The sequence below is a fragment of the Limanda limanda genome, chromosome 4, assembly GCF_963576545.1.
Source record: "Limanda limanda chromosome 4, fLimLim1.1, whole genome shotgun sequence".
Classification (NCBI taxonomy): domain Eukaryota; kingdom Metazoa; phylum Chordata; class Actinopteri; order Pleuronectiformes; family Pleuronectidae; genus Limanda; species Limanda limanda.
Window position 1 is genome coordinate 26,553,976 of NC_083639.1, and position 19,973 is coordinate 26,573,948.

General features: G+C 40.1%; 2 protein-coding genes across 2 annotated transcripts in view; one reads left to right on the forward strand and one right to left on the reverse strand.

Annotated features, from left to right (window-relative positions):
* cenpp (centromere protein P) overlaps nt 1–19,973 on the forward strand; it is a 72,109-nt gene that overhangs the window by 28,730 nt on the left and 23,406 nt on the right. The gene's annotated exons all lie outside the window — the stretch shown is intronic.
* Nucleotides 6,337–11,011, reverse strand: aspn (asporin (LRR class 1)). The gene is made up of 7 exons (XM_061070377.1): nt 10,759–11,011; nt 10,116–10,228; nt 8,923–9,136; nt 8,477–8,587; nt 8,175–8,268; nt 7,388–7,526; nt 6,337–6,537 (listed from the first exon to the last, which is right to left on the reverse strand). The coding sequence occupies exons 1-7, from the start codon at nt 11,009–11,011 to the stop codon at nt 6,337–6,339; spliced, it is 1,125 nt and encodes a 374-aa protein (XP_060926360.1).

Genomic DNA, 19,973 nt, shown 5'->3' on the forward strand with positions numbered 1-19,973 from the left:
ATGGTTTCTCTCCTTGGAACTAATTAATATACATTATACGTATTGATGATAACTGTTAGTTGGTTTAAATAGTTTTTACTACATAAAGAATTCATCTGGTTCAGTGTTAAAACTCAAGTTTGGTAACAACTTCAGTAGCTACTGATTTTTAAGGTGTTTTTATTCCTTTACTTTTTATTTGACTATTTGATGCTTTCAATTACATCTCCCCCTCCTTTCCCCTCTCACACACACACACACACACATGCACACTTACACTCACACACACTCACACACATTCTTCATCGGCCAGGTTTTTCCACTTCAGAGCCAGACAGCAATTGGCGCGTTGTCCCCATTGCTCATTTTTCATGTCAGTCTTTTCTCTGGAGAAAGCACCACGGCTGGGATTCTCTCACATGAACAAACAGGCCTTTCAGTCGTCGCCTCTAAACATTTTAATTCCACTGGCCTCATTTAGCCCTGGCTCTGCTCTGGATGAGCTGCTGGTGTATGTTTCAGTTGTGTGTGTGTTTGTGTGTCTTTTGGGACAGTGAATGTGTGTTGAATGAGAGCCGACAGACTAAGTGTCCAATTTTCTCCAGCTTTTGAGAGTTTTTTTTCTGCGGTGTTGGCACCTTGAAGTGTTTGATTCTTCTGTGAAAGTGTCCACAGACGTCTTGGCAGCCGCTGCCTCACTAGATATTTGGGTTTGTTGGCAGTGAAGCTCTTTCATCCTTGTGTGGGTCTTTATAAATGTGGTCAGGATTACATAATTTTTCTTCATCTTAATGACAAAATAACTTAATTATTTTCCATGTTGTTTTTGGGGCCTTCGATGAGAAACTGTTTTTTATTATTAAGCCAGCTCATTGTGGAAATCCTTTTGAACTTTTACAAAATCATTCTCTGCTATATTATGAGTTTATTGATCTGTAGTGGACTCATTGTATCCCACAATGCATTGTGAAAAGTAGTGTACAACCGACGGTCACTAACCAAACAATACATACTATCATGTATTGTGTTTTTTAATACCTAGTTCAACTTTGACATAACCTATTTACCGTAGTTTAAGCTTGTACTCACACAACTATTGGGAGATTTTTACATAAATATTGGTGTCACGTGACCCTAACTACATTGCAGCCACCCCTGGAGAGTTTCTTTAAGCAATGCTGTGTTAGCTGCATTTATTTTTCCCTTTAGAGAAACAACTCACCTGTAGCTTTCTCGAGGGTACCCTTAAATTAACTAGTTATCATTTCATTATTTAGATGTACTACTGTCTTAATTCTGAAATGAAAAATAAGAGGGTTGGGGGATCATGGGTTCCATTGCCTTTGATTGTTGACATTTTTAATTCAGTTTCAGTCTCTGTTTCACAATCGTTACACTCCCACTTTGAACTATTGGACCAGTAAGTGTTTTAATGGGTGCAACATCCTTTTTAAGAAGGAGATGCTGACATTGTCCTTATTGGAAAGTTAATTAGAATTTTTCTAAAAAGCAGTGTGATATTTCAGTGGGCTTGAATCCATCAGTGAAGTTGTGAAGTGATTGATGAGGCTTCAGGAATCCTTAATCAGAGGTGCTGCTGGGAGCACTGGTCCTCTCCTGCCTAATGACTCTACCAGTGCCCACTCACTCCTGAGTTTATCCTGTAGAAACCTGAACTCCGTCCCCCCCTCTGCCTCCTCTGCCTCGTGTGCTGGCCTCTAACCAGCTTCTTCCAGGATCACAGTATAATCAAGGTCATTCACTCTGAAGACAAACATGTCAAAAATGGCAAACCATGAAATCCTAATGTTTCTCCCAACATTTCCTTAATGGAAAATATTTCATACACTCAAATACCTAATTACCATCAAACTGGAGTTCAGCAGGATTGAGTCTCATTTTTCAACCAACTCATGAATGCTGCCAAGTTTTTAAAATTAAAGCTCAAGTCAATTTATTATGACAAGGCAGATAGGATTGTGAACTTTGTGAACAGCAAGTCTGAAACTAATCTTATTTTAAATAATCCAACTTTGAACTGGTAAAAATACATATTGTAAAAAAATGTGACATCAAATTTGTATTGCAATGTATTGTAATTTATTTGAAATTTCCTCTGACTTTTTAATTTGGCCAATATGGTGTGACTAAAGTTGAGGTTGGGTTTTTGAACTACTGCAGCCAGCCACCAGGGGGCGATCAAGAGGATTCAGCTTCATTTTTGGAGAGCTGTCTTGTCATCCATCTTTATGTGCAGTCCCTGGTCAACATCATTCTCTCTATAGCCTTATGATTGAGATGAGAACCATGTGGGCAGCGGTGGCTCAGGAGTACGTTCACACACCAGAAGGTCGGTGGTTTGATCCCCGGCTCGTTCACTTCTCCTTCCTAAGTGTCCTTGGGCAAAACGCTGACTCCAAACTGCCTCTGATGTTGCTATGTGGTGTGTGACAGATAAAGTGCTGCATAAGGTTGTGCTATATGAATGTATGTGAGTGAATTTGAGCTTTCACTCCAACTTCAGTTGATCAATAATCATAGTGTAATATGACAGGTCCTGATTTATGGGGGTGAAGGGAGGATGAAGAGGAGGGAAAAGGAGGAGAAGAGAGAAGCTTGGAAACTTGTTCTGAATTTGTTATTGTTGGATTTAAAATATTCTAAGTGCAGAGAGGGAGGTGATTTATCTCCTCGGGCTTTTAAAGTCGACATGTGGGGATATTGCATCATTACATCTACTCATGATTAGACGTTGAAATATTGCAGAATCTGATGAAGAGTAGCTCATAATAACAATAAAGTGACAAAATAATGAAGGATGGCGACGACTTATTCCAGTTATGGGAAAATAAGGTGCTTTTATTCTAAGTAAATGAGCCATGATGGTTGAAAGCTGAACTAATTTTTGAATTAGTGTTTCACGGTAAATGAAAAGACCTTTTTCATAGAAGACATTTTCACAGTAGGAATAAAACAGAAGCTGCACCTGGGCCTCTCCACTGTGATAAGTCAAATATTCCACTGTTATAAAGGCTTGAGATTATCCATACTATAGATTACTGATCATAAGTGTTTTATATTTAGGTTTGTACAAGATCATAAAAGGTTTTCGACAAATTTGATGTGTGGCTCTGACTAGTTACTGGATATAACATAATAGTAATGCATTTATATTAAATTATGTAAGAAATGCTGAAAAACAGAAAACAAATATCAACAAATAACTAGAATCGTATCCATTTTAATTAGTTACACACTAGAAACCGTTCTAATGAAGTAGGTCCATATTTTTAAACATCTTTCCACCTCTTAAGAACTGCAGAATGAAAAGATATTCACCTGCTGCTGAATCAGGAGATCCTGGTGCAGCTCTTCTCATTTTAAATGATGCCCCTAGATGTTGGTTTAAACTGAGTCACCATGTGGATTTATTACAGGACTCTGTGTTAAATTGAATTAACACCACTGCTTGCTTTCTCTTGATAAGCCTATAATATATTTTGAGAATAGTGAAACAGCTCTTTATTTCAGGTGAGGCTCCTTCATCATAAATTCAGAAGGACTGAATAAATAGTGAGTTGCATTCAGAAAGTTGTTGGACACTGATACTTTTGCCATTATGAGACAAACCCTGTCATGGGAAAAATTCTGGGAAAGAAGCTGCATTTTTCTCGGCTGCATCCAACATGTGCTCTGATTTAACATTCAAATCGTCCTCATGTCGTTCATGAGCTTAATTTCTGACTTACTTCACCAGCTGAAAGACTTGTGTGTGCAGGACGGGAGGCAGGTAGAGAGAGATCGTGGATGGGTGATGATAAAGTAGAAGTGTGAGAATAGTAAAAGAAAAGGGGGAAGAGAGGTAGAAGTGCTGAAGCTAGGACCGGTTTCTGGCCGTGCGTGTGGCTGTGAGACGTGGCAGAACGAGGCCTGGCCAACCAGCAGATCTGTTCCATATGTTTCCTGGAGAACGAGAGAGAGAGAGAGAGAGGGGCCGATCCCCTCCACCCCACCCACAGCTCTACGAGTCTTCATTTAAAAAGACAAACCAGTCAAACCAACTCATGGAACTGTACTCCAGCTTGGTCCTACTTTCTGTGGACTGCAGGTTTCAGTTCCAGGTGGAGGTAGAGATGATGAAGGCAGCTGGCAGGTGTCGAGTGTCTGGAGCTGGCTGCTGCTCGACAGCCTCGGCCTCCCACAGAGACGCAGAGGAAAAAGAAAACACATTGACTTTGTCCCGTTTTCACACTGGTTTCATCACATTCATTGTTCCCGTGAGTGTGTTTGAATTGCTGCTGTCAGCGAGGCAGGAATGAGTAACTCCTGGTGTCGAGAATCTGTGATCAGCGAAATGTGTTTTGAAGCAGCTTCCAAAAAGACCCAAGATAGTGGCTGTTGAATTTGGCATCGTTTCTGGATAATGGTTGGATTAAAATATGTTTGTCTGTCTAACTGACAGCCCATTGATTTACTAGAGATTGATCTGTCACCAATTAATGACAAACAACAACAGGAAACCACATTAAGGAAGGAGAGGTAGGGAGGTAGCTTGTGTAGCTCGTAGAGTTAAAGCCTCCACCAAGATGATGGACTTTAACTCTTTAGTGTAGAGTGACATCTGCTGGTTGATAAGGGAATAGCTTCACTTACCTCCTACCAGGGAAACCAGAATAAAGTCACTTCTGTCTGGATCGTTCATCAAAACCTTTATCAACTGTTAATTGTTTAATTTTGATTTTGCTTCCAGTTTTCTCAAGCTTGAGCATTTGCTTTGTTTTTATTCTGTTGTAAAAACCGTTGATGAATACAATCAACATCTTACTCTGATTCTGAGCAGGAGATTCTATTATATCCGTCTGCAAATCAGTTTATACAGTTCTGACATTTTAAACATTTTGGAAAAGGAATTTCTAATCTTTGGTATTCAACCATTAAGGTGAGTACTCGGCATATTAAATCAAATCAAATTAATTATTGAGTATAAGAGGATATGACAGTAATTGCTGAAATTATTATATCAAATATGAACTTCTCAACTCCCAACCTACATTCATTAAAAAAATAAGATGAGACTGAAGTTGGGAGGTGATCCAGGTTTATTTAAAGACAGACTAAATAAATATAGCACCATTTTGGACGATAGCACATTGGAATAAACAGGGACAAGTTTAGAAGGAAGATGCTCTCAGACGATCATTACCTGCTTATAATTTCAAAATCAACTGTGGTGGTAATTTGGTTGCTATAGGTTATTAAAACAAACTGAATTCAAGGGGTACATTTCAGATTACAGATTAATCCCCAGCCCTGCAGAGGAAAACGTATAAATCAAGGACAATGTATAATTTCAGTTTCTAAATTAAGACAATACAGACATGCAGTGAGATAATGAAAAACATCGACATAGAGAAAGACACAGGGCTTAAAAGTGACATGTTACACGATAAACCCAGAATCATTGACTGGAAAACATGTGTTAGTTTCAACTGAAGTGGTTTTAAGGCTAAAGTGAATTTTCTGTGATAATTCTATTGTCTCAATTAAAAAAAAGAACTGGCGCCAATATAATACTCTATGTAAAGAAATGACACAAAAAGGTATATTTTGTTTGTTGATATGAAAACAACTTAAATCTTTCTACATAACTGTATCTCATTAAAAGTTGTTTTGATTTTTACATTGAAGGAAAACATTTAAAACGTTTGTCTTTCATGGAAAAAGTCACAAAGAATGTAACACTACTCAAGTTATTGGGTGGTGTTACTCAAAAGGACCAGAGGGAGGCGCTCTACCCCAAGTAAAGTTTACCCAGCAAATGTTGAGGGACAGAGAAAAGACGGATCTCCACCAAGGACGTTATGTTTGTTTGTCAGCAGGATTTTGCAAAAACTACCGAACAGATTTCCACAAATGGGACAAGGATTCATTCAACTTTTCCATGAATCTGAACAAAGCAGCCAAAGCAGATTTTCTAACTTTCTTAAACATGACAAGATTGTTTGTTTGCAATTTCCTTAAATCAATATTTAAACCAATTAAGCATATTTAGAGAGCGGATATGAGTTTGTGCAATTTGGTGCAGCTTTATTGAATTTAAGGGGACTGTTTGGCCTGGTTTCTAGTTTTTGTTATTTTACACATTATCAGCACCAACAGTCGGACTAGATTTTTCTTTTAGTTTTTCTCCCCCTGGCTGAGAACTATCACCATGAACTTAAACACTTAAATGTACAGTTTCATCTTTTCTTTTTTGTTGATCTATTAAAAATTATTTCCAGTTTCTTCCTTATACTGTAACAAGCATATTGGCAGTTCTCCATTCTCTATTTCCCCGGAACTCCTCGTTTTCGCTCTCTACTTCTTTCTGAAGTTCCCGAGCTGCACGCCCCTCCGCCCGGTCACGCAGCGGAAGGTCGCCGGCTGGATGTCCCAGTACTTCACCGGGTTGGCAAACAGGCTGATGCCCGTGTACAGGTTCTTCTTCACACCGGACGTGACGGGACAGAAGTCGTTGACTCCCACACTGTTGATTTTGTTGCCATGGAGGAAAATCACCTGAAGAGACAGAAAGGAATTTTGTTTTTAATCAGATATTTTCCAGCTTTTTATTAGTGCCCACACCATGACAGAGAGTTTCTGATGCTGCCTTCAAGAAAACATTGAAACTCAGAATTATAACCTTTTTCACAAGAAACAACATTTTGGACAGTCTGAACTGGAGAAAACAAACAACCTTACTGTTTCTCTTTATTGCTTACGTGACAACAACATAGTGTAGGTTGTACATTCTCTTTCTTCAACGTCTACATACAGGATATAGCAGTTGATTTAAATTGGTCTATGATGATAAACTCTGGGTCATAACAGGATAATGGGAACAAGGGGGTGCCTGGGCTCAGTTTGAGAAACATGTGCTCCTTCGCCCTGAGAGGAACATTGATTGCAATGACCCACTTGAGTTTGTTCTTTCATGTTATCGAGATACTTTCCTTAAGAGGTTTTCTTGGGTACCTACAGCTGTAAAGAGACTGCAAGCAAATCCAGGACACACTTGAAAAATTACATATTCAGTCTGGCATGATAAAACCATAGGATCCATTAGGAGGAGCTGCAGGAGATGGTCAGGAGGAAGGAGACGAGGTCTGAGCTACTTGTCTAACTTAACTTGCTGCCACTGAAATATTAATCTCTGTGCATCAAGTATAGAGATCTGTCCCGGATATGTTTAGTCTACTTTAGTACGAAGACATTAAGTGAAAAATGGAGACATAAAACATCCAAACTTTTTGATTTGTTGAAATATAAATATGAAAAGCAGATTGTTTGGACACTTTGGCTCAGAGCTGCTCGTCAACCCTCAACCACCGGAGACAGTGACTACATGGTGGAGAACAGATGTCTGTACCTGGAGGTAGCGCAGGGAGCTGAGGCCGGGGGGGACCTTCTTCAGACGGTTGTTGTCCAGGTGCATCTCACGGACGTTTGGGATGCTGACAAAGCTGCCGTTCTCCACAGACTTAATCTGGTTAAAAGCAAGTCCTACCCTGCAAAAGATAGTAACAGGTGTTATCACTGGTTAATGAGAAAGAAATTAGAGGCGGACAACAGATTTAAATATGTACCTATAAATTAAGGTTCAGTGTGAAGACTTTAGTGACATCTAGTGGTGATGTTGCATGCTGCAGCTGAAAACCCCTTACCTCACCCTCCCCTTCAGAACATGAAGGAGAACCTGAGGTAACCTTCAGTTGTCATAAAAACTCAAAAGGTTTAGTTTGTCTAGTATGGGCTCCTGTAAAAAACATGGCTGCCTCCTTAGAGAGGACCCTCAACCGATGTAAATATATCAATGTGTGGTAATATAGATAAAGTGAATGATCTTAAAGGACACACACAATGTTGTATAGTCTTTATATTAAGAATTTGGGTGTTGATTTAGTTTTTTGAATTAAGCGTAACCTCTGAACATTACAATTCATATTTTTCTTGAAATGTCTATCCATTAATATATGTGTAAATGTATATGTGCCTACGATTCGATTACTATTCAAAACTGAATCTGTTTCCCCAGAAACCTTTAAAATACAGAAATTAAATACACTTTTCGTTATATTAACTTGAGAAACGGCCGTGACAGGCTCATTAAAGTGTGGTCATGTCAGATTCTGGGGTAGAATGCGGCTGGTGTTTACCTCTGCAGGTTTTTATATCTGATGAAGTCTTCTACCTCCACCTTAGTGATCTTGTTGTAGTCCAGGCTCATCTCTGTGATGGACGTCGGGAAGTCTGGGAGAAACAAAACAAACACAACCGGTTTAACCTGTCATTTAAGAATACTTGAGTTCATTAGTTGGAAAACAAATCAAAGCATAAATTCGTCAGTTTCATCACATCAGGTGTACAGGTGAGGGTCAGAGTAATAACTGGGTGACTCTAGGAGAAAGTCAAGGTAACAATACATTGTTCACATCAGGAGAAAGTGAGTGTTATTTACCTTTGGGTACGGCCGTTAGTTTGGCCTCTGCGACGCCGAGGTACAGAGTGGACAAGCCGTTGAAAGCTCCCAGCTCCATCCCACTGTTGGCCAGTGGGTTGGCACCCAGCTCTGTTTGGACAGGCACAAAATATCTGGTTTGATTACTAAGGATTCATTATATGTTCTTGCGTCATCCACATACAATGGTGAGTGACTGCTTGATGATGCATGTCCTGGGTTTGAGTGTAAACAAGTAGGACATAATATTGATATGAGTCATGATCCATCTATGCTCTATAACTGCTCTATAACTGCTCTATTACTGCTCTATAACTGCTCTATACTGTTACATCAGTCAAATGAATTGCTGCAGACATTTTGTTGGCAAAGAACCACGAAAACATCTGTTCTTCACAACACTGATCCTTTCTAATCAGAACCCCGGTGCTGAGAGCAGGTCTCACCCAGCACGTGGAGTTTCCTCAGGCCTTTGAACGCGTCCTTCTGGACTCGGTTGATCTTGTTTTCGTGGAAGCGAAGCTCGATGACGTTGGGAGGCAGGTTGGCAGGGATCTCCGTCAGCAGGTTGTAGGACAGATACAGCAGTCGGAGATGGTCCATGTTCCTGAAGGCCTTGGGGTGAATCTTGGAGATCTTGTTGTTGATGAGGAACAGGCCCTGTTGAGAGAGAAAGGAAAAAATGATTCAAACAGAGTTTTTACTGGATCTCCTGAAGCAGATGACGCTGATGTTATGATGACTAACTCAATTAAATTTAACAGCACAGTTTTTTGTTCAGGTATTTGAGATTAAATAGTCTTTTAAACACCTTATTTCAAGGTCAAGGTTAAACTTTCATGCTTGATATCCAACCTGTGCTTGACAGAGAGGAAATATCATTTGGCAACAATTAATGATCAATGTTTATAGCAGCTGAAATCTGTTGTAATGTAAAGCTGTTTTTTGTTTCAAACATATTTACTTTTTGGAGGAGGAATCGGAATTCCTTTTTTGATGTAAATCACTCTCTGTTCTACATTGGTTTTTCTTAGTAAAAAAATACTGTCTGCAGATTCTCACGGTTTGTTGAGTTACATTTAGGAGTTGTAGGCCTTGATGTGGTTTGCTCCCATCTGGATAAACAACAGCTGGATGAAAGACACCCCCCCCTCCTCAGCTGGAAGCTTCATAAAGGAACTGTCATCTCTAGAGGCTGATGGACATGTTTCCTCTTGTCTGGTTCCTTAAAGATCCTTTAGAGCGTCAACAGTTCTCTGGTCTTATTGAGTCTGAATAGACTTGTATTGTTGTTGTGAGAAGTCATTGGTTGAACTCAGGATCTGACGTCATTAATGAATGAATGCAGGGGAAAAAATGTGTTCATTATCTACAACTGTGCGTGTGTGCAGGTGTTAGGTTGTTCTTTGGAACAAGTTATTTTCTTTACCACATAAAATAGATATAATATATCCTTAAATGACTTTATATCCTGTTTCCTGGAACTTGTTTGCTCATGTTTCAATCAGATGGACTGATGTCATTCTTTACTTCCCTGATTCCAGCCATGTGTGTGTTTGATGTTAACATGAAGGGGTTGTGGTGTTTGTCACTATGTGCAATGTAAACCAGCTCTGAATGTCTGTGGAGGGTTTCTTACATAGAGTTTGTTGAGGCCTTTAAAATCGTCCTCCTTGATCTCAGTGATATCATTGTTTTGAAGGTCGATCATCACAGTGTCTTCAGGGATCTTCTCAGGAATGGAGATCAGACCTGTCGGCACAAACACAAATGTCTGATTAGAGACCGGAGTCAAACCTAAACTGATGGAAGTCAGAGCTCAGGGATCTAAAGGTTTAGAAGAGAATACTGAGATATACATTGTTCTTTCTGATTGAAAGTCTGCCAGCAAAGATGAAATAATGATGTATCTGGGTTTTCTTTGATCAAACATGATTAGTTTGTATCAAGACCACGGATCTCTGTTGTCTCTGCACCATACTGTAGTTTAAGAAAGTCTGATTCAAAGGATTGGAACGGTATCAACTGATATATTCATTAAATAACAAAACCCCAGGCTTTTTCCATTTCATCGGGTGGCTGTGCTCATTCTTATAGATAGAATGAAGAGTTCAGACATCCAGAGGGAGAAGGGTTGGTAGTACGTTGGTTCCAGTTGCCCCTGAGACCCTCGTTCCATCCATCTATACTTATCTAACACTATCTGTGAATGCTCAGGATGCATTTCTATCTAGTTTTAAACACACGTGTCAACAGTGGATCCTGAGTGAGTGTGTTCTCACCCTGGTCCGAGCACTGCATCACTCTGGGTGAACAATGGCAACTAGCAGGACAGTTCTCGTCATCATCATCTAAATCGTCATTATCGTCTTCGTCACTATGGCCATCATCATCATCGTCGTCGTCGTCGTGGTCGTCGTCACTGGAATCAGCCATCATGATGTCATAGTTTTTCATGAACTCCATGATGTTGATTGGATGGTAGGGTTTGGCGTTGCCCACCACCAGCAGGCACAGCAGGAGGAAGACCCTCATGGTTAGTGGTCAGTGAAGCAGCGACCAGAGGGAGCTGTAGGGAAAGACAGAGGTCGGGTTAGCTCTCAAATCAGCGGTCAGGATTAGATGTTATGATATTGAGAAGCAGTAGAATCTTGTTTTTCTTGCAGTTTTATTCCAACATCAACAGAATGGAAATACAGAGAGAGTCCTGTAGTTAATGATGAAGCCTGTGCAAGTTGGCCACCTTTTGATATTTAGTCTGTTTTTCTCCACATGGTTTTGAAATACAAAATCTACTCCTACACAATGTTTCAAAAGAGAACAAGGAAATAACAGCGTCTGTTTTTCAGTTTTAGCTTCTTCAGTGTTGAGCACATTGTCTTGATAGGTTCTCAGCTTGCGCCGAAGTGACAGGAACCAGAACCCATCCAAACTCTAGTCCTGTTCCGAGGAGCCAAGTGGACCCGTGAGGCCCGATTCATTGTGTCCTCATTTTTCCACGTCCGAAAACACAAGCTCCCAGTGATGTCTGAATGCAGCTTTACAGCAACATCTGCTGCTGTTTGTAACAGGGACCCCTTGATGGGGTCACAAGAAAAACCTCCAATCACAACAGATCCGGACTGGAGAGATTCAAAACAGATAGTTCTGCAACACAGAAAGGGCATCGGTCCTATTTTGTAAAGATTGTGCTGTTACCTTAATTTCTGAATCGATTTACCTCCTGATCTCCTGACGGCAAAACGAATTTAGCTCTTTAATCACAAGTTATTTGGTTGCACCATCAAACTTTGGGCCCTGTATCTTGAGCCAATACCTGAGTCCAACACTTTCTATATGTTAGATGTTGATTAGAGTTCCTGTGGGTTTGAAAAACTGAACTTACACACATGATACAAGCATTTTGACACTGTCAGTTACTTCTGTTGCTGTTTTTGTCCTGCAGAGCCCAGTGTTAGTTTTGCAGCCTGGTTGAGGAGGGGATAGTTAAAACAGTACTTGGTGAAAGGGCTGAGAAGTCTGAGCGATCACTTTCAGTAAGTGCTGCTCTTTATTTCTATCGGTATTTCCATGAAGCTCTGAAAACATCTATTGGAAAGAAGCTCTTGCAGCCAACACAAATGTTTTGCCAGCTCTCACCTATTCACCATCTGCACTGATTCAGAGAATGATACATATCTTCCTGTATTACGCATTCATGCAGCTTTCTGAGTGAGGCTGACTGCGTCTGCTTTGCTTTCCTCTGGTAATCTTGATGGAGTCTCAGCTCTTTAAGTCGAGCGTTGACTGAAGCCACAAGTATGTGGTGGTGGTGGTGGTTCAGGATCCTGCTGCGACAGCAAATACCGCTGAGCACAGACCCTTCCTCCGAACCCTCGGTCTCTCACTCCACATGTGCACGTTTAGCACAAAAGAGGCTAAATAAAGGGAGATGGACGTAAATCTCACTCCAGTTATAGTAGTGCAGGTAAATAATGTTTCTTCAGAGGTCTGCGGTTCATAAAACATCAAAATCAGAGGGAAGTGACTCCTCTCTGATCTGTCAGGACTCACATACAGTTCCACTTATGACTACAATGATTATTTCAATATTTAATCCTGTTTATCGTCTATTATCATGAAAAATCTGGTCTCCAGTTGATCAGAGTCCAAGATAATGCATATAAAGCGAAACAGCAAATCCTCATCAGAGTAGCTGGAACTAGAAAATGTTTTGCATGTTGATAATTGTTGCTTTATTATAAGATTTGATCCCTGATCTGATCCCTCCTGCCTCCACTAGGACTCCCCTACAGCTCCATCTTCAGACATCTCATTGTTTCTGACCACAACTCCAAAACCTAAATATCCTCAGTTTACAATCATATAAAGTAAAGAAAAACCTGTGGAGGAGCAGGAACCAGAGAATGTTTTTGATATTTTGATAACTTTTGCTTTGGTGATTAAAGTCATTAAATGACAAAATACAATTAATTTTGAGGACAATTAATCTGTAGATCTTTTTCTACTCATCTTGTTATCAATGAATAGTTTCAGTACTAATATAGTAAAGCAGTCACAGATGTGTCTGCTTTGTTCTTGAAATGATTCAGGTGATTCAGATAGTTTCCTCTCATGTGTTTGTACTTAAGACTTAATGACTGTGACTGTACTTCATGGAAAATTACTTAACATTTCTATCTAATGAGATCATTTCATATCATATCATCTAGTGAGATCTACTTTAATCAAGCCTCCAGGAAAGAAATGCACACAATTCAATAACAAATCCATCATCAAAGTCAGATTTAGTCCTTTTTGTTGATTTTAAAACATGATCCATATACACTGGTGATCATTGTTGTGTTGAGCTTATAGAAATAAAAGATTTGCATGCAAATCAAACTCGCATAAACACATAACTTTTCCCTCCAATATAAAAGTTGATTGGCTGATAAAATCAAGATTTTCAAAATACACTTTAACTTCTGCACGACCTTGGAGGTGCCCAGCAGAAACCAACCCTTACATCTCAAAGATGCTGAATTCTAAGAAAATAAAACATGCCAGACCGACCAGATACAAACTAATGCATTAGTTGTTGTGTTGATAAATCCAGGGAGTGTCCTACCTCAGCCGTCAGGTGTGTGTTTGTGTCCTGGTTTAAACCCCGTGCAGTGAGCAGAGCAGCGGCAGGCTCCAGCTGGAAGAGAGTTGGATCCTCAGTCAATACATTTCCAGTGAACAGAGAACAGCATCACCCCCTCTCCAGGAGAAAAAACACAGCCCCCAAACACCCCCACCGACGGGAAAGCTCTTCTGAGAGGGTGAGAGGTTCAGTTTCAGCAAAGAGCTCTCGTCTCTGTGAGATCACAACATCTGTACGTCTCTGTAGGGACTCGATATGAAAAAAGCATTGTTGGGACATAAGTCATGTGCTTTTCATCAGGAGCTTTGATGTGATGCCAGGATAGTTAGCTTCAGGTCTTTATATAGAACATACTGGTGGGTCTGTCACCTCCATTGCTTTCATGACTTGGTGCCATGTCAAATATTTTACATCAGCATGAATGGTTCTTACAGTGAGGCCCATTGGCACTGGGTTAAACCAGGCGAGTGGGACTGTACAGCTGCTGTACACGTTCCTCAGGGAAACCAGTGACAGTCAGAAGGTGGAGGTGGGCTGGTACTGGTACTAACCAGGTGGTGCAAGATGTAATATGTTGTTTTCTTCAAGGTTCCTTAATGTGGCAACGTTAAGGAACCTGAAGAGCGGAGGGTGCCATACGGTAAAGATACACATCTGTACAAGGAGGAGGATGTTTGAGATGTGATCGTCATCATATAAATGATTAATCCCCTATTTACAAGAGAATACACCTTGAGTTGAAATGACAAATAAAAGGACACTGTCAAGTGTCCCTCTACAACTTTACAACTTTGTCCTTAAGGGACGTCTCATACTGCTTTTTTAACTTCCACTGTTTTTCATGTACGCCTCATGGTGCGTTTTTCATTCTCTTTCTTTATTTCAGTTTTCAAATAGTCACTTAACACTAACTTTGTACATATACCTCCCCTCTTTCACTGCAAAGAGGTAAATGAGAACAGATATATAAACATTCAAGACTTGTGATAATACAATATAATACAAAGAAGTGCAATTTTATAAGCAAAACACGCTTCATTTAAATTTCTTGGAATCCATGCAGTCCCCACATGACCCTGAAAGCATAAAGGCTATGGACAATGAATGGATTGATTCCAACTGTATGGAGGAAAGTTAAAATATCCAGAAAATATCTCCTACTCTCATTCTCAATTGATCACTCTGCACTTTTCTCACTCTTTTTTAACAGCGACAGCTCTGTCTTTACTGACCTGATGCTGAACACAGAATCACACAGCTCTGTCTGACTGGAAAAATCATGAGGAAAAGTGAAACAACAGACAACTATGTTTGAATGAATAAAAGACATCACTTTTACGAGAAGAATTTCTAGTTCAAAACACAGATTTCAGTTGTAGACGAAATGAAATAAAGCTGAACTGGAAACAACTGGGATTGTCTCACGCTACAGGAAAATGTGATGAATGATTTGTTAAGACAGATGATTCTTTAGACGTTAAGTCATACTAGCTTAAGGTGGTACAACGATGCCAGTACAGTCAGTGAGAGATGCCAGATTTCTCAGTGTGTTATTACACATTTCCTCCTTAACTCCAGAGCAGAGACAGACGAGAAACGGACGAGACGTTTTGCAATGTCAACGTTATTTATCGTATGTTGATGTGTCTTAACAAGGCACAAAAGGGGAAACCTGAAGCTTTACTTTAAAGGCAGAAATGAGAAATACCTCCCAAGAATGGAAAAGCTAACAGGAGCCTGCTCCCTCGGGGGTTCACGTGTTAAACGATTCTTTTTTCCATTCGCTGCTGGTGTTTTCTGCTGAGCTGAGCTGGAAAAGGCCGAGTGAGGCAACTCATGGTGAAGCCGGACCAGCCAACTATGCCCTGGTTTGGCAAGTGAGGTCAACTGTGACCGTAGCGGCTCTTTTCTTTCTGGTTTCAATGGATCTTCATATTTTCCAAACCCATCACAGATCTGGTGGAATTATTATCGTCAACATGGAGCCTCTCGTGTGTCATGTTCAAAATATTCTTTGAAGGAAATTCCTACACTTAGAAGAATTAAAGAAAATGTGTCTCGTCATTCTCACCATTTCCCCCTAGAACACTGAGATTCATAAAACTAACATTTTAAAACAGATTGAATTACATTACATTGCACACTTGACCCTGTGAATGTCAAAACTACTGTTGCAACACGGAAAAATTGTTATTCCCAGATCATTTCCTTCAAGCTTCATATTTAACAACTTGTGCAAAAACTGAAATTGAAATCTTGTTTCTGTCCCTTTTAGCCCAGATGCTGATCTGTGGGGATTTTTACTGTTTATACCTTAGAAAGCTTCTACTCTTCTTCACTTTTGTCTTCAGAGTTTAAAGCACAGTTCTGCTGATGAACATTTTTAGTTGTTTGTCAAAAATGATAAATTGTGATGTATAATATGGTGTCTCGAGGTTTAACATGACTGTGTAATCAAATGGTCTCTGGTTTGACTCTACTCTTCCTTCACTTCCCGTCTCACACAGATCAAATAGACAGTAATGCCTAAAAATTCTAAAAGTGTTAAGATGTGCTAATTACCAGAGACCATGTTCACCAACTGTTCTTAAGAAAGAATCTTCTTACACAGTTTTATGAAGACTCTGACATTCACCAATACTTTCTCATCAGGGATTTGTTCTTATGCAAGAACAGAATCTACACACACTGAAGAGCACATCACTGAAATGCTCGTGGGAATTGGCGGGCGTTTACCTTTGCTAATTACAAAGACACGGCATTCATCAATATGAGGACACAGATGTGAACAATTCTGCAGTTTAGGAACACGTCATGAATCTGACGTAGAGTTCTCTTAGGAATCTTCTTAAGAACAAATTAGAGAAAACTATTTTCTTTGATCCTGGACTAATTGACACAGTTTCCAGAAATATCCAGAGCATTCAGACGACGGGATGTAGAACATGCAGGAGGCAGGACATGATTTATAAATCCCACTGTGGAAATCAGTGTTTTAGTTTACTGTACATCAACGCTGGTGTCGGCCCTTATTATCAAAAACTCTTGTTTTATTTTTTATCTGTGTCTGCATCTTCTACGTGCAAGGGTCCTCATTTTCCTCCTGAGATCATTTTATTCTTCTAGATCTGGATCCGTCATGTTAGAAAGGTCATCAACATTCACTCGCTGTGAACTTTCCAGGATTCCTTCTGCTGTATTCTGACCTGGACTCACCCGGACATTTTATGGACATTTAATGGAAGATTTACCAGGGGACTGGCAGGAAAAGCAAATCTGACATTTGTGTTCTCACGTTCCAAATGTTCTGAAATCAGCTTAAATGAGTTTTATATTCAGTGGTCACTTTACAATGCAAAATAAAATGCAGCTTCGACAAAAAGCATCAACAATTCACTATTAAAACATCAGAACATTTTTGAGGTTCCCAGTGGAGAGGGAGCGTCCTGATCACCATGACGGAATTTCACATGTAATTTGCTGTTCAATCACAGCTGAAGTTAAACCAGCACTTAGCTGATAATGAACTTCCGCTGTGAGATGAGCTGATAATGAGTCTTTGTCTCAAAAGTCTTAAGGAACCAAGTAAAGAGCTACTACTCTGTGATATGTATGCAGGCCCACATTTATTCCCCCGTTAAAACCTCAGGCCCAGTTCCCAGCTCATAATCACAGCTCCATAACTGTGAGCTGAAACAATACTGTGTCTCGAGCCAGATTTTAAGATTAAAGAACCATTTCCCCCGGACATCGTAGGGATCTGATTGAACTCTGATGTAAAGAGCCCTGAGCTCTGGGAGGACCACTGGTCTTACTGTAAAGCAAACTGTTTGCCTTTGCTCCTCTGTTAATCCTCAAAGTCCAAGACATCTTTTAAAACCTTCGAACTGAAGTTTCTAAGTGGGACATCCAGACAGTTGTCATCTTCTCGTGGGGGGGGGGATATCTCATGAAAGTCTCATATTCCTCAGCTGACTGCTCCGCCGCAGAAAACTTTTAATTCCGAAGCTTTGAATGTCAGAAGAGGGGGGGATCGGTTTGTGGTGGTGTTGGAATTACAGTCTTCAAACTACAAATTAAATGTTTGAGATTACTTCCTGATGTGAGATGGTCTGCGCTCGTGATGGGAGGCGGTCAGGAGGTCCCGTCGCTCTCTGGATCTCATTCTTTCCGAACCCATCAGACGTCTGTGATGTTTCCTCCGTCAGAGCCGTGAGAGCTGAGTCACCGGGGCAACTCGCCGGGCAAGGACTCACCTCGGTGTTGTTGTCGCTGTTCTACCCCGAGAACGTTTAGGTGCCAGGAAACTTTTAATAGAGCTGCGACCTTGGAACTCGCTGTGTTAGCAGCTGCTCAGAGTGTTTCTCAACCCGGCTGCACAACAGACCAGTGTTCAACCTCCTCAGACTTCAGGGACATGTGTAATAATATAACCTGAGTCAAAATAAATACAACATCTGTTGAGTCGTGAGTAAAATGAAATAAATCGTAGTCCTTTCGCCTTTTTAACCATCTCGATTGAGTTCAATGATATTTGAACCAGTCAGTGGAAATATAAGAATAAAGATAATATTTTAGTTGAAATATGGCAGATTATTAATAGAAAATAAAAAAGTATAGTCTCATAAGACCCAAGGTTCTGCACACACTTATGTGTTAGTATAAGTAGCAGTTTAATAATAAAAAATAAAGGCAGGGAAGCAGTCATTTCATATCTTGTGATTTTAATATCACAAGATATTACTTTCTGGTGCCCCTTTCAGTTTTTACCTTAAAACAATTCTCCTTGTTTCAGGATGTTTTACCTCCACCAGGGAAGTTATGTTTCCATCTGTTTGTCAGTTGTTCATCTACTGAACCGATTACCAGGAAACTTGGTGGAAGGTCTTTCAAGAGTTTCACTGAGCCGCGAATGTTGATGAAAACATTCAGACACATTTATGTGGTGGGTATAGATGAGTTGTGTTTAATTTAGTGCAAATTAAAATCTGGATCTAGAGGCTTTAAATGTGGTTTCATTGGGGTGGAGGTTTTTTTCCACCGCTGTATGATCCTAAAAACTGTAATGTTGCCTGAAGCCTGTTTTAATTTAACGGTTGGACTGATGAATCCTTGGCGGAGGTTTGCTCTCTCCTGAGTGCAAATCTAGTTTTGGTCTTTCGCTCCTTAAATGAAGCAAAATCTATTATGAGCAGTTGTATCTACGTCTATAAGTTATAAAAAAGGTCAACTCAATTAGTAGTTTTTCACAATTGTAGTAGAATAAACTTTAGGGGGCTGCAAACCTGAAAATATCCAGTAATCTACGTGAAGAAAAAAAATCTGGGGAGAAAAATATATTTTTCAGCTTTTATTTGATGTAAATCATCTCCTGAACAAAACCTGCTTCTGTGCCTGATAAATCATTTGCTTGGAACAAAAAACAGAACTTGTGGGTGAAGTTTTGAGCTGTGTGTCCTCACCCTGACGAACACTGGTGAGATCATGTGACTACTGAGTATTAGATTGTTCCTTTGTGTCTGATCTGTGACTCTGATCAACACAGCAGCTGTTCACCTCGGCAGAAAAAGCCTTTTCTCTCTTTTCTGCAGGAAAGCTCTGATCTCTGAGCTTCGGCTCATAGACAGAACGTTTTCCAGCTGAGATGGCGACTGTCCAGCATCTGGAAAATGCCCAGAAATCACCAATTGTTGTTTTTATTGCTTTTCTACTTATTTTGTCTGCTTATGATAACCTAATATTTCCAATTTGTCTTACCATAGAAGGGGCTGTGGTTTCTGTCCTCTACACATTTTTTCGCTCTTCTGTTCCAGTTGTCATTTCGATCTGTCGGCTACTGGAATAAACGATCCTAAACCTCAGACTAACAGAGGAAAATATTATGATCAAGTTGGCTTTCCTGCTCTGATAATTACAGCTCTCAGTGACTGTGTGTTGCATGAGGACAGAAGACATGTGAGGCAAAGATCGTGGCATTTTATCATAACTTTCTCTTGAGTCATCTTGGCTTCACCTCATGTCAGGGGACCGAGGTGTTGATTTGGAAACATGAAAATAAATATCATGCCCTCTTCACTGTGTTGACAGGGAAGAGATTCAGGGGCTCTACAGGCACATAATCTAATCCCTTGTTTGGAGAGATGTGACTCATGAGCCTCAGGGGCTGAATATTTGCCTCTATTGTCAACGTGAGTCTAATCCTAAAAATTCTCAAGGTGTTCTGCAGATTCTTATGTAACCTGCTTCCAGACCTCTGACTCACCAGTTATTCAAATACTTTTGTTATTGTGCTCGTTCACAGCAGTTCCCAGAATATGGTGATAGTTTATGATGAGATTCACTGAAACGTGCATTATCTAGGTTTGGTAT

Bases quoted from the DNA above. Each gene is read 5' to 3' on its own strand.
- aspn (XM_061070377.1), bottom strand. From the start codon at position 11,011: ATGAGGGTCTTCCTCCTGCTGTGCCTGCTGGTGGTGGGCAACGCCAAA. The intron at 10,229-10,758 runs GTGAGAACACAC...TTGTGCCGACAG, and splicing joins GATGCAGTGCTCGGACCAGG to GTCTGATCTCCATTCCTGAG. The intron at 8,588-8,922 runs GTGAGACCTGCT...CTGTCCAAACAG, and splicing joins GAGGAAACTCCACGTGCTGG to AGCTGGGTGCCAACCCACTG.